Raw genomic sequence first — 13,640 nt, 5'->3', positions numbered from 1 at the left:
CGATTACCTAGTAGACCTATGTGTTTTATTCGTAGCCCAGAAAAAGGAAAATATGAAATGCAAATACGAAATGCGAACCATAAACAGTCTGCTTCAGCAACTGACAAGATTAACCTGATTAATAATTTGTTTCAATTAATGAACACAAGGTGTCGGTATTGGACAATCTGGCAACTGTTTTTTTCTGCGGAAGTCTTAACTAAAACCGGAAGTGAATCGCTATTTTGAGCTATGGAAGTGTTTTCTATTAGCTAGCTAGCTAGCTATGCATATTTAGGTAAACCATTAACCACCTTATTAGGTAGAAAACTCTGATTTAGATAAGTGATTAAATATGTATTTTGTCTGAACGATCTGAACTGTCATGGCGAGAGTTGCTGGAGATATTATTCATTTAAACGTCGGAGGGAAGAGGCAAGTCAAGCCTAGCTAACCTAGATACAATTTGTGACTGTTTTTTCAGAGGTGTTATCAGGAAGCTACCTAACCTGGTGTTAACTAGCTTCCTTGCTCTTCTGTATTACTGCATAATTTCTGTATAATACATGTTGTGATTTCTTCTTATTATATCCTTAAACCTGAAGTTTATGTGAAGAATTTAAATTGCGGTAATCGTTCTTCGCACGTACACGGGACAGGCGACGCTAACGTTTGCTGGCTAGCTAGCTGGTTAACTGCGATAAAAGTAGTATCTTTAGCTAGCTAGTTATATTTTCGGGCTGTACCGAGTAGATACCCAATTAATTAGGTTTTGCCTTCTTACCGAGTTAGCTAGTTAGCTTGCTATCTGGTTAGTTACACTATACTACAGCAGAAAGCTGAACTTTTGATTTATGTCAATGATTCACAAAGTAAATTTGCACAGCAGTCATATCAGCACCAATATTTATCTCGTTTTTCTCTCGCACAACAGTTTACTTGTTTCAAGCAACAATAATATTTAACGTAAAATCCTGGCCTTAAAACCTAGTAAACTACTGTAACTTATTTCAGGTTCAGTACCTCCAAGCAGACTTTGACATGGGTCCCAGACTCCTTTTTCTCAAGGTTGGTTGGTTTTAAATCATTAAAGATAGATCAAGATGTGATCCCTTGATCCTGTGAGGATTAATCTATTCAATACAAGCATTTTATTAGACACAGTAGCAGAGATGGAGTACCCACATGTGCAGAATAGTAATTTTCATTTTCTTTGCCTAGCCTTTTGAGTGGGAGAATATCCACATTAAAAGATGAAACAGGAGCGGTAAGATTTGCCCTCCCTAATGAGCACCATTGCTATATTTGTTTTCATGTTATTTTTAAGTCTGTCATTTTCCTATAATATTTTTTGCTCTTAGATTTTCATAGATCGAGATCCTTCTCTGTTTGCCCCCATTCTGAACTTCCTGCGAACTAAAGAACTGCACCCCAGGTGACACCTGACATTCATACTCGGTTTTTATTACATTTAGAGCCTGTTGGCAGTAGTGCTGCTTTTCATAACTAGACCAAATTTAGTGCACATGACTCCACCTTGTCGGATTGTTTTAATGGATACCTGCTGATCAGTCTCCTTGCACTAGTGATTTGGTCCGTTATATTCTCGAAACGCTTATAATACCTATGCCTATATCTGTTTAGGTCTGTTGATGTACATTTATTGATGCATGAGGCTGAGTTCTATGGGATCACACCATTAGGTAAGATCAGCCAGAAATGCCTATACCATGCTGCAGTCAGAGCTCACAGGCAGTTCACAACACATAATTAGTTTTTACTTGTTTTCTAGCACATTTATGCGTTAGTTTCAGTGATTGCAATGGTCTTTGTGGTATTCACATTAGTGCACTGCTCCAGGAGCTCCCGAGAGCATATGGTTCATTGCTGAGTGAGTGTGTTAATGCTTTCTTGTCAGTGCGCAAGCTGCAGCTGTGTGATGAGCTCGATCGCTCCTCATGTGGCACGGTCCTGTTCAACGGTTACCTGCCCCCTCCAGGTGAGCAATGCGAGCCTGCACACACAGTTACCGCACCATGCTGGAGCAGAGAGAACTGAGCCATTGCTTGCTCGGCCTTCCCAATGAGTGACATGCACTGTTTGTATGTGTGCAGCTGCACAAAACAGTTTTGGGCAGGACACCATTGTGTTTTTTTTTTTTAACAGATGACCTTCATGCTGTGTGTGTGTGTGTGTGTGTACTCCTGTCTTCCTGTCTGTATGTGTGCACCAGTATACCCAGTAAAGCGCAGGAACAGACATAGTGTGGCGGGGCCACAGTTCATGGGTGGACGTGGTGGCATGCTGGAGCGGGCTCCTGTGAGACGCAGTAACACCATGCCACCAAACTTGGGCACCTCCGGCATTCTCGCTAAGGCTGTTCCAGAGGAGAGAGTGCCAGGTATCACCTCATCTAACCCAAAGGTTCTGTTGTACTCTTTTCTCTTGCATTTACATCATACACCTTTTGGCAGTATCAGTATTGCGAAGTCATGCTGCGAAACCAATAATATACTGCCCAGCACTATTTCCAGTGCATTCCTTAGTATTTCTGACTGCTGCTCGTTGTGCCCTCAGTCTGGCTGCTCCTCAGTGCTCACTGTGTTTTCAGGGCAGGGCTCCGATCCTGGGATGGTGCGGATCATATGCGGACATCACAACTGGATTGCTGTGGCCTATGCACAGTTTGTGGTCTGTTACAGGTCAGCATCTTTTTTCTAATGTACAAGCTTCTAACAGGCTACTTTTAGACTACTTCAGTAGAGTGTCTGAGCACAGCCCTTCTCACTACTCTGCATGGATGGCTTCATGCAGGGGAGGATTTAGCTGTTCACAGGCAACCATTTGAAGTCCATGGCAGGTCTTCCATCAGCAATCATTAATGTGGATGCTAAAAGACAGAAGGGAGAAAAATGGGCAGTTTGGATGTGGCTGAAACAGCCCTGTATTTAGTACCTACCTGCTCCTCCTGTGTTTCAGGGTGAAGGAGTCAACAGGCTGGCAGCAGGTTTTCACCAGCCCGCGGCTGGACTGGCTTATTGATAGGGTGGCACTCAATGCCAAGGTCATGGGTGGCTCGCTGGGGGACAATGACAAGATGGTGGCTGTGGCATCAGGCACAGAAATTATATTGTGGGCTATTTGCCCAGACGGCAATGGCAACGAGATTGGTAAGGTCCTGCCCGTCTTTAACCATGAGCTGTCTTGGTTATTGTGAATTTCTTGTAACTTTCATGTGGGTCGTTACAAATACTTACATGGCGAAAGTGTTTATATATTCTAAAATTCTGATGTTTCTTACATATTAGATATGATGTCTTAATCATTAATGATTATGTAAAAAGCTAGGACAGGTAAGAAATTCAAACAAGTGGCACAGCCCTTCATTTTATCATGAGTGTTTTCCTTTAGATCACTCACTGCTCTATTACTGGATACACTGGTCCACTCTATTTTAGACAGTGTAACTGGACAAGCTTTTAAGGCAAGTTTACAACCTTATCGCTTAGTCTAAGTCTCTCCTATATTGTTTGGGGGTGTGTCTGTGTGTTGGGGGTGTATGTGTACATGCTGCAGGTGTGTTCAGCCTCAACGTGCCAGTGGAGGCGCTGTTCTTTGTGGGGAATCAGCTCATAGCCACCAGTCACACCGGGAAAGTGGGAGTGTGGAACGCTGTGACCAAACACTGGCAGGTCATTGAACTCTGTGTGTCTTCAGCAGGCACAGACGGAGAGTGCACAGTGCTTGCTTAAAGGCCCAGTCACAAGTTTTTAGTGATACACTCATTCAGTGTAAAAGAAATATAATTGCATTTACTTGGTTGACATGAAAGTGTGGAGCAAATCAGATCTCCTGTTGTGTCCACTACCTTTTTAACTTATTTCATGAAATGAGCATACCTACAGCAAAACTTTCATAACACCTATAGTTGAATTAAAAAAACTCAATTATTCAATCATATTTATTTCTCTGAGGTGTGAAACACCTTTTCTTGCTCCATTTCTCTGCAGAATCAGGATGTGGTCCCCATCAACAGTTATGACACAGCTGGATCCTTCCTTATTCTTGGCTGTAATAACGGCTCTATTTACTACATAGGTCAGTAATTAACCATCTACAGCAACGCCTAATCTATGACCATAAAGTGTGGTTTGGAATCAAAAAGTGGCCTTTACCATGCTGATGTGTGCGTTTGTGTGTTTGTGTGTATGCATATTTGTGTACATTCAGATGTGCAAAAGTTTCCTTTACGGATGAAGGATAATGACCTCTTGGTGACTGAGTTGTACCGAGACCCCAGTGAGGATGCCATCACAGCCCTTAGTGTTTACCTCACACCCAAAACAAGTGAGACTCCAGCCTCGGTGGACACACAGCAACTTCCCATTGCCATTTCACACACACTAGTACTGTAACAGCACTAATGCGTCATGCACACTTGCCAGTAGATTTGGCAGCACACCCATAACAGCTTAAGCACACACAAAGTTCCTGCTAACTTGTGGATCATTTATGACAGTATGAATTGTTAACAGTGTGTAAATGTAAATTCTGTCTTTGTGTTTCCGGACTTGTGTGCCAGGTGACAGCGGGAACTGGATTGAAATAGCATACGGCACCAGCTCAGGGACAGTGCGTGTGATTGTGCAGCACCCGGAGACGGTGGGATCCGGACCACAGCTCTTCCAGACCTTCTCTGTCCACCGCAGCCCTGTGACCAAGATCATGTTGTCTGAGAAACACCTCATCTCTGGTACAGGGACTCTCACACAGTCACTCACACATACATGGGCACGTACACCCACTCTCACTCATTCGCATATTCACTCGTTTGCACGCACACAGTTATTCGTGTACACACACACTCACATGCATTCTCTCTCACTCACTCACATTTCTCTCACTCATTCATAAAAACACACACGCACGCACACACACACACACACACACACACGTGTATGAGTACAATGCCCCATTCACTCTTCACACACCTCTATCTTATAGCTCACACTGCACACCTCCATGTGTTTTGGAAGCTTGCACTCTCATCGGAAACTCTGAATGTATATCTTGTCATCAAATCTGCTACACTCATTTTAACAGCAGCATGTTATTTGTTGATAAAACACGGGCCCGTAGTTGGCGTGGGACGGTTCATTGAATTGCCCTATTTTGGGTGCGCAGTGTGTGCAGACAACAACCACGTGCGCACCTGGACCGTGACACGCTTCCGAGGGATGATCTCCACCCAGCCCGGCTCCACCCCGCTCACCTCCTTCAAGATCCTCTCACTGGATGATATCGATGGACATGGGGGCTGTGCTGCAGGCACTGAGATTGGTGAGCGTCGCAGTAGCTGTGCATAGACCCCCCCCACCCCCACTACCCACAACCCTTCGATGTTGCATTTTAAGACCAGGAGGACTGCAGTGTATGCTTGTTCAGTTGAATTTTAAAGCCAATTTCACATTCTTCACACTTTCTTGCCGTAAATGTAAATGTTCTTGACTTAACTAAAAATGTAGAGTTTCTGTTGGAAAGGTTCTTATAATCGCAGCTCTTAAACTGTACTCCAGTCCGGTGTGGATTGGTGATGTTGAAACCTGTGGGCGTACTGCTGCACACCTGTGATGTGGCATTTTGACGGGTCTCTTTCAGGTCCTTACGGAGAGAGGGATGAGCAGCAGGTTTTTATCCAGCGTGTGGTTCCAGACACTGATAAACTTTACGTCAGGCTGTCCTCCAATGGCAAGAGGTGAGATTCACCTGGCGGATGCATTCACCTGCTTTCCTTTCAGTCTTCAGTTCATTATAAATTTAGATTCTTTTTTATGTTTTTACAATGTCATAGAGCAGCTTCACAGAAGCCCACATGCAGATCCAGATTTTCCATTATTCAGTGCTGGCAGGTGTCTCTAACAACCTATCTCAGCAAAGGGTGAACATTTTAGTGAAACCACACCTCTCTCCACTGCCTACTCATAGACTAATGCAGACTGAATTTTAGTCATCATGGCTGATCATTTAACATCATTGACAACAGGAGAGCAAATGTGCTGCTCACACCTTTTCATCATTAGCTTGGGCTTTTTTTCAAATTAGATTTAACTTAACCCTAAGCACATTTGAGAGTTAGACTAGATTGGCATATTTACTCCAGGAGGTTCTCAGTATTAAGAGCGTTCTTGCATAGAGGTTGAGCTGATCTCGTGTCAACCTGGCAGGGTGTGCGAGTTGCGCTCAGTGGACGGCACCTCCATCACAGCATTCGTGGTGCACGAGTGTGAGGGGTCGAGCCGCATCGGTTCACGGCCACGCCGCTACCTCTTCAGTGGCCATAGCAATGGCAGCATCCAGATGTGGGATCTCACTACAGCGATGGAGATCGCAGGGAAAGTGGATATTAAGGGTGAGGCAGGAAAACTGCAGGTATTTTGAGAATATGGTGATGCACAGCCATAGGTCTTGTTGGACAAATACGTGTGTGTGGTGGTGGTTGTGTTTGAAAGCTCTAGGAGGCCCCACTGAAGAGGAGCTGTTGGAGTTGTTGGACCAGTGTGACTTGGCACTTACTCGGACTCCAGACATGAGTCCTGCTGCATCTCTCACACACGTCTCCCGCAATTCGATCTGCAGGTACATACTCTCTCCATTTGTCATGCATGTTACTGCAAATGTTGCCTGTTGCACTTTATTTCTGTTATGAGGTGTTGTCTGAAGACATTGAGGACGTTGACAACCTTTTTTTTTCTAATTTTCTTACTACCTTTTGTTTTTCTTTCTTTCCTTGTTTCTTGGTCTTTTCTTCCTTTTGTTACTTTTTCTCTTTCCACCTTTTTGGTTCGTTCTTAATTTTCTCTTTCTATCGTGCTTTCTGTCTTTGTCTTTCTCTGACTGTAGTCTCCAGTCTCACCTGAGTGAGAGCAGTCGCATTGGTATGTCCACCACTCGGCCTGGACTCCCGCACACAGGAAGTCTGCCCCGCCATGCCCCTCTGCACCCCTTCAGCAAGCCGCGTGACCTGACTGGCCACCTGGGCATGAGCCAGTGCTCCCTGGCCAGCAGCGCCAGCGGTGGCGGGAGCCCGCACCCTAGCAGACTTCCTCTGGAGCGGGAGCGCGAAAGCCTGGGTGCCTTGCGCAGGGGCAGCTTTGTGGAGCGCTGTCAGGAGAGAGCCAAGAGCTCTGACGTGGCAGGAGCAGACGTGGGCAGGAGGAGCGTGGCAGGGTGCAGTGAGCTGGAAGCTCGCCTGGCTCTCAGGACACACCCTTCCTTCTGCTCCCCACCAGCGTCTTCATCGGCGGCTTCATCCAAAAGAGCCGCGCACACGGTGCCCAGCCCCGCCACCTCGGTGGTGAGCCCTACTCGAGCTCAGATGCCAGTGGCTCCACTACGAGTCCCGGCATCACCAGTAAGTGAAGCCCCTTCCTCAGAGGCAGGTCCCGTACACGAGAGCCCTGCCTCCCCACCGCCCACCAGCCCTAAACCTCATATGAATGAGACTAGCTTCTGAAAGGCTGTTGTGGAAACACAGCATGGTTTGACTGAGCACTGTAATGCTTATTCACATTTGTTTCTACAGAGAATAAGTAGAAATTAAAAGATGTCATCACTGGTTAAATGCCTTTCTGCGAATGCATAACGATTTTCTTTCCTTTTTTCATAAACATTTGGCTTTAAAGAATGTCTTCCAGGGCTCAAGAACATTAATCTCTTAGAGGACTCCTTGCTGTATATTATGTGTTCCTGTGACAGTGTTTGAAATGTTGCCCCGTTTGGTGCATGAGCAAGAGCCACCAAATGACATTCCATGTGTCTCAGGATTTGAATCTATGATGATGAAACACAGTTCAGCATATTTTTGCAATATAGTGCAATTGTAATAACTGATGTTTCTTCAATTTTAAGAACTTTGTTTCTTAGTAAACACTGTCTACACTGTCAACATAGGCAGACATTACTGTGCATTAAGACTTGCAACCCATTACTGTGCATAAAAGACATTGCTAGATGTAATCCACACTGTCTCAGTGCCCATGGGCATATACAGCAGTGAAAGGTTAACACCTGAAATGTCAAGGTGAGAAAGAGGAAGAGGAAAGAGGAAGGTGTGAAAGAGCGGAATGAGAAATGTGCTTAACTACTGTTTCATCCACCTCTCCTAGCAAATGTGGTTAGTGTGGATCTGACTGTTGCTCAGTGCCTCTGACTTCCCCCATGTGCTTGTGTAGAAGACACATGCACACGGCTCAATGTTTAACATGCCTTGTGTAATCCGTTGGTCGGTATTGTTACACAGAACAGTCGCTGAAGTGAACACTAAACACCCCTCCCCACCTTCCAGAATGTTAGTCACCTGCATGGCATGTGGAGAGCCAATCCTCAGAAGGAAGATCTTTGTGTGTTTTTTCTGTTTTTGCATCATTCTGTGTGTTTTCTGTGTTTTTGCAGCACTGACTAAAACTCAGTAAGAAAATGCTGGGATAGACTTGGCAGTGCTCATTGGCACAGAATGTGGTGTACTGTGTATGACCTGAACGTTTTTGTGTGGGTTGTGTTCTAGCACTGTTGTGATTTGAAACTTTCTTGTTGATTGACAACAGTTGTTGCAGTGGTAAATATAGCTCGCCAGTTACACCAGTTCTTTTTTTTTTTTTTTTTTCAGCTTTAGCATAAGCATGAAACAGTATTTGTTTGGAGATTAATCATCATTTGTTCATGAAGAGGTGTTTGGGAGTAATGTATTCTTACTGTTTACAGCCATGTATTTGCTGATGTTATGAGTGCTTTTAATAACCTGTAGTCACAGGGATTTATCATTGAAATGCAGGTATTGTATTTCACAAAAAACAATTTCACCAAGAAAATACTTTAATTGTATGCAATTTGTAACCAATCATTAACTTTCATGTCCTGAATAATTTGTAATATGTATCAACTATGTTTGGGTTTTTTTTATTAATTAATGTAAATGCAAAAGAAATCAATGTGGCAATGTGTTCACTTTTCTTCCACTGGATATACTTTTTTACATTTTTTTTTTTTTTTTTTTGCAAGTTATATACTTTATACGCTATAATACTAATAATATATACTATACAATAATTTTATAAATGTATCAACATTCGAAAATGCTGTTTATGGTAATCATTTCCCTTTTCATATATTTAAAATAACTTTTTAAAGCTTTATTAAATAAGTGGTAAATTTAAGATTCACAAAACAGCAAGAAAAAATTCCAAAAATAGTTTATTTGAATATAAATAACTAAACTTGGGTAGCATATTTAATAAATAGGTCAATAAATAGCAGAGCTGGTAGTGGCATGTCTTTGTATTATACTACAGCTCCTCATTAGGAACAATTCTTCCAAGAAAAAAATACACTGATCAAAATAAAACATTACATTTCAGAGACAGACTGAATGTTGTCTATGAAACAGCTACACTAGTATAATTTACAAAATCATATCAGTTGCACCTTTTCATACAGTACATGTTTGATTGTCCATGTTCGTGGATGACGTCTCTCTGATCGTTTCAGTAGGCCTGCAATCTTCTAATCCCCTTCAGTGCCTCTGGCTTCCTCAGTGTCTGCCATAGCACTGTTGCCCTCTCCCTCATTCTGCTGAGCTTCTATATTGTGGCATCTAGCATCTCCAGAAAGAGCTTGTGCATGGGCACATGCCTCTCCACGTGCAGGTGGCAGAAACAGTGCACGGCCCTCTGTGCAGTCTGTCTGAGCAGGGGCAGGGTCAACAGGAGCCTCCCGGCGCGGTGCGGCTCGTCCAGATGCTGGCTGCTCTCGTAGTCCTGCAGTGCTTCGTGGAGGCTGTCCTGGAAGCGCAGCACTGCATCACCACTCTCCACACTCTCTGCATCTGCCAGAATATGCACAGTGAAACAGCTAGCCAAGGTCGAACCGGGCCTCCGGCTGTCCGGATGAGTGTCTGCTCAGGTGCTAAAACACTGTCTGCCCAATGGACCGAACAAGGATATCTGTAATTAACATCTTTTCAGTTGACACAGAAGACCCTTGGGCCCTTTTTTACCCCAGGAGTATAAGCAGTATTGTTGCTGTAGCCTCTGCTGTCTCTCTGTTAGGCAGCCTGCAGGAGCAGAAACGAGGCTAATGAGTTTAGAAGTCCTGCTTTAGAGCACTGGCATGGATGATTGGATTGATGTATTGATCTGGGCTGTGTACAGTAACTGCTCCTCACTGTCCTGCTATTGATTGCTTCTTGCTCAGTGACTCACAGACTATTGGAAATTAGTTGGGATGATTCACTAACAAACAAAACAAAAAACAATAAAACAAATACAGCAGGCTTCTTTTAAGCATAAATACATGAACTAATGTTATGGGGGTAATCTTAAGGCTTAAGCCTTTTGCAATGTGGAGCTCTTAACCCTAACCAAAGTCTTATAGGTAGATTCTACACCAACTCCTAGCCCCAAATCCTAGCCCTCAACCGAACATTAACCACATTGCTTTTGTCTTAATGAGCACTGAGTTGTTAATATGTTAAGTATTCTATTACTGGACTACCTGAGTTGGCGAGAGCCATGGCTTTCATCATGACTGCCTCCTCCAGGCTGAGGTTCAGCTGTTGGTACTTGGTAGTAAGGTGGTGCAGTGGCCTGTAGAGCTTCTGTAGACCTGCTGCCTTGCACTGATCCTCGTTCAGCTGCAGGTTCTCCGCAAACTGCAGCTTCTCACCTGAACCCTGTGACCGCCACACCACACACAGCAGAAGTGCCTCCATCCAGCCAGTCTGTAGCAGTGCCATCTGGTCCACTAGCGGGAGCGTGGCAAACCCTAGCCAACAGAGTGATCAGTTAAGGATGGGTTCCCGAAAAATCTTCAAACCACCACTGCTTTACAGCACAAAGTGTCTTATTTATGAAGTATCTGGTTATATGGAAACTGACTTGCAAGGGAAATTTCCCTTATTAAGGAAAGCACCGAGAAACATTAAGGACAGTGTGGTTACACCAAAGGACAAATCTGATAGAATCTTCATAGTCATTGTGCAGTGGGTACCTGGTATGTGTTTGGCCCAGCTGATGATGACCAAAAGTTCCCTGTTTAAGAGGTCACACAAGGTCAGGAGGGTTTTGAGGTCACTGTCGGGGGTTGAGGGGTCAGGAGAAGCTCGCAGAGGAGCCAACTCTGACATCAGAAGCTGAGAGATGATTTTGTTTCCTGTAAATGTGCACATATATTTGATTGTTAAAAATACAGCACATATATACCAAAAACCTCCATGCTGCTTAGATTAAACAAGTAAAGCTTTACAATGATACAGTAAAAGTTATTTAATGGACATGAAGTAAAGTTTTTGAGGTTACTTACGAACAGGTTTAACTGGATGTGCATAGGGTGTTTTGCTCGAGACAGAGAGGCTTGAATCCATTCTCCTTTTATATTTTTGCCTGCCTCCTCTCACTCGATCCATACGGACACCTGCACACATTACCATATGCACATTATCAGTACTTAACTACAAAATTAGGTTCAGAAACCTTGCAATAACACTGCCCTGAAGGACACTTACATCCATAAAAATACTAACAAAAAGATTTTTGTTGTGTTTTCCCCCTCATTTTTTAGAGCAGGAAAAGGCCCCAATAGTGCAGACATTTTATTCTTGTTGCAGCATCCAAAGAACAATGAAAGCAAAGTGCAGGAAGTCTGGGAGGATTCTGTTTGGTGGCCATCTACGTCCTGCTCACCCTCACGCATCATGCCTGCTCTCAGGCACTTCTGAAAGCGACAGGCCTGGCACGCCTTCCTCCGTCTCTTCGTAATCTCACACTCATTCACCACTGGACAGCTGTATTCGATATTCCCTGAAATATCACCAGACAAAGACATCAACTATTAACATCCTATGTGGAAAATATGCATTTTGGTTGATCACATCTTAAGTAAGTGTATTTAATAGGTTTATGGATTATTGTTTTATGCCCAATTTTATGGTGCAGAAGAGTTGGATAAGATATTGTTATGGCTGTCATCTGAACAAGATGAGCTTTCACACAGAAATCCATAGAAACCCAGACAGTGTCTGTGTATTGATCTGTTAAAAAAAAAAAATTTAGGTTAATGGTAGGAGGGATTTAATCACTCAAAAAAGGTCATGGGGAAAGAATCTCTGGGATTAATGCATCTTCTTTCCACCTATAACATTTCATCAATATACTGAAACATCCTCACACAATATTAAACCTAAATAGGTACAATCAGTCCACAGGCATGGCACTGCCAACAAACCAGATGGCAAAACAGTCAATTCAGATTTGTGTGGGTCCAGTCACCAATCACTGTCTTTTTTTTTTTTCAAATAGAACTACAGAACTGCAACTAAGTTTAAAGTTTCATTAATGTTTAAAATGTATGAAAAAATAAAGATTTAAATGAAGGCCACTGGGATAGTGGGGAAAAGACTCACTTGTTTCTGCAGTTGATTGATTAGCTATAACAGCATATTGAGTCTTCACACGAAAATCAATCATAGCTAGGCACCAAGCTGGTACGACAGTTGTAGCTCGAACAGTTTGAATACGGTACTAATCATCTCATGATTGCGTTCACCTTGAATGGTTCTTTTGAAGAAGGCCTTGCACGCTTCACAAGACGCAACGCCATAATGATAGCCGGACGCAAAATCCCCGCACACCAAACAGAGTCGTTTAGGTCCAGAGTTAAGCGTGGAGATATAGTCGTGACTCAGCGTGGAGTCTGCCTGAGACGACAGGCGGAGGCCTCGGTGATCGTCAGAGCAGTAGCGAGCAGGGTTGAATGAAGAGGTAGCAGTCCTCACTGCGTTACCACTGCTGGAAACAGGCGAGTCCGCCTCAAGTGATTGGCCGTGAGAAAGTAGGCTGTATGCGCTGCTGTCCGAGGTACTGCTCGGGCTGAGCGGGACTGCGCTGTCCAGAGCGAGGTGAGGACTTAATGCCATTTCACGTGGTGAAGGGGGGTCATTGGAAGACGAAGCATCCATAAGACTGTTATGAAAAACAAACGGAATGCGAATATATAGTATTTTTGGCCGAAAACAAAGTGATCATAACTTTGTAACTTTGTAATGTTTATGTGTGTGTGTGTGTGTGTGTGTGTGTGTGTGTGTGTGTGTGTGTGTGTGTGTGTATATATATATATATATATATATATATATATATACACACACACACACACACACACACACACATATATAATTATTCCTTACAACTTTGTAACTTTGTAATTTATATGTGTGTGTGTGTGTGTGTGTGCATTGCCTAACAGACATCATAGAATTACGTATTACATTATTTCTTACAAGCAGGCTAACAAACACGAACTATTTGCAGTTAATTTAATGACTAATGTTATATATCAAATGATGTTAACGCACCTGTTTTGCGGGTTAAAGAATTGAAAGTTGTCATTTAAACAAAAATCCTCCAGCTCCATGCTCCCAAACTGCTCCAAAGGAATGAGACACCAAAGAAAAGCATAAAATACAGGAGGAAGAGTGGATAGACGAAGGCGTGTGTGTGTGTGTGTGTGTGTGAGAGAGAGAGAGAGAGAGAGAGAGAGAGAGAGAGAGAGAGAGAGAGAGAGAGAGAGACAGACAGACAGAGACAGAGACAGAGACAGAGCTAACGGGAGTT

General features: G+C 43.4%; 2 protein-coding genes across 9 annotated transcripts; one reads left to right on the top strand and one right to left on the bottom strand.

Moving 5' to 3' along the window:
• Window positions 1-202: 202 nt before the first annotated feature.
• On the top strand, window positions 203-8,655 carry shkbp1 (SH3KBP1 binding protein 1). Of its 4 annotated transcripts, none has more exons than XM_027014461.3 (18): window positions 203-414; window positions 994-1,047; window positions 1,201-1,246; window positions 1,341-1,414; window positions 1,624-1,682; window positions 1,898-1,978; window positions 2,213-2,380; window positions 2,591-2,681; window positions 2,959-3,149; window positions 3,556-3,671; window positions 3,990-4,077; window positions 4,210-4,326; window positions 4,562-4,732; window positions 5,164-5,319; window positions 5,638-5,734; window positions 6,204-6,388; window positions 6,489-6,615; window positions 6,880-8,655. In XM_027014461.3, the coding sequence occupies exons 1-18, from the start codon at window positions 365-367 to the stop codon at window positions 7,490-7,492; spliced, it is 2,484 nt and encodes an 827-aa protein (XP_026870262.2). In that variant the 5' UTR covers window positions 203-364; the 3' UTR covers window positions 7,493-8,655. The 4 variants fall into 4 exon arrangements, with proteins under 4 accessions (XP_026870262.2, XP_026870261.2, XP_026870260.2 ...); XM_027014460.3 differs by having other exon boundaries at window positions 2,213-2,403; window positions 2,596-2,681; XM_027014459.3 differs by having other exon boundaries at window positions 2,213-2,681.
• Window positions 8,656-9,156: 501 nt separating this feature from the next.
• On the bottom strand, window positions 9,157-13,640 carry esrrd (estrogen-related receptor delta). Of its 5 annotated transcripts, none has more exons than XM_027014464.3 (7): window positions 13,382-13,635; window positions 12,577-12,992; window positions 11,715-11,831; window positions 11,335-11,445; window positions 11,023-11,184; window positions 10,528-10,797; window positions 9,157-9,853 (listed from the first exon to the last, which is right to left on the bottom strand). In XM_027014464.3, the coding sequence occupies exons 1-7, from the start codon at window positions 13,438-13,440 to the stop codon at window positions 9,615-9,617; spliced, it is 1,374 nt and encodes a 457-aa protein (XP_026870265.2). In that variant the 5' UTR covers window positions 13,441-13,635; the 3' UTR covers window positions 9,157-9,614. The 5 variants fall into 5 exon arrangements, with proteins under 5 accessions (XP_026870265.2, XP_026870264.2, XP_081572021.1 ...); XM_027014463.3 differs by having other exon boundaries at window positions 9,175-9,859; window positions 13,382-13,624; XM_081715894.1 differs by having other exon boundaries at window positions 9,719-10,087; window positions 13,382-13,640.

The sequence above is a fragment of the Electrophorus electricus genome, chromosome 6, assembly GCF_041902795.1.
Source record: "Electrophorus electricus isolate QZ-2024a chromosome 6, ASM4190279v1, whole genome shotgun sequence".
Classification (NCBI taxonomy): Eukaryota; Metazoa; Chordata; class Actinopteri; order Gymnotiformes; family Gymnotidae; genus Electrophorus; species Electrophorus electricus.
This window is presented reverse-complemented; position numbering and strand designations above follow the sequence as displayed.

What these genes read in the sequence shown, in the direction of transcription:
- shkbp1 (XM_027014459.3), top strand. Translation starts at nt 365, where the DNA reads ATGGCGAGAGTTGCTGGAGATATTATTCATTTAAACGTCGGAGGGAAG. An exon ending in CGGCAATGGCAACGAGATTG is followed by an intron (nt 3,150 to 3,555) that starts GTAAGGTCCTGC and finishes TACATGCTGCAG; the next exon opens with GTGTGTTCAGCCTCAACGTG. An exon ending in CTGTCCTCCAATGGCAAGAG is followed by an intron (nt 5,735 to 6,203) that starts GTGAGATTCACC and finishes TCAACCTGGCAG; the next exon opens with GGTGTGCGAGTTGCGCTCAG.
- esrrd (XM_027014463.3), bottom strand. Translation starts at nt 13,440, where the DNA reads ATGGAGCTGGAGGATTTTTGTTTAAATGACAACTTTCAATTCTTTAAC. An exon ending in ACATCCAGTTAAACCTGTTC is followed by an intron (nt 11,185 to 11,334) that starts GTAAGTAACCTC and finishes GCACATTTACAG; the next exon opens with GAAACAAAATCATCTCTCAG. An exon ending in CTGGGCCAAACACATACCAG is followed by an intron (nt 10,798 to 11,022) that starts GTACCCACTGCA and finishes TCTGTTGGCTAG; the next exon opens with GGTTTGCCACGCTCCCGCTA.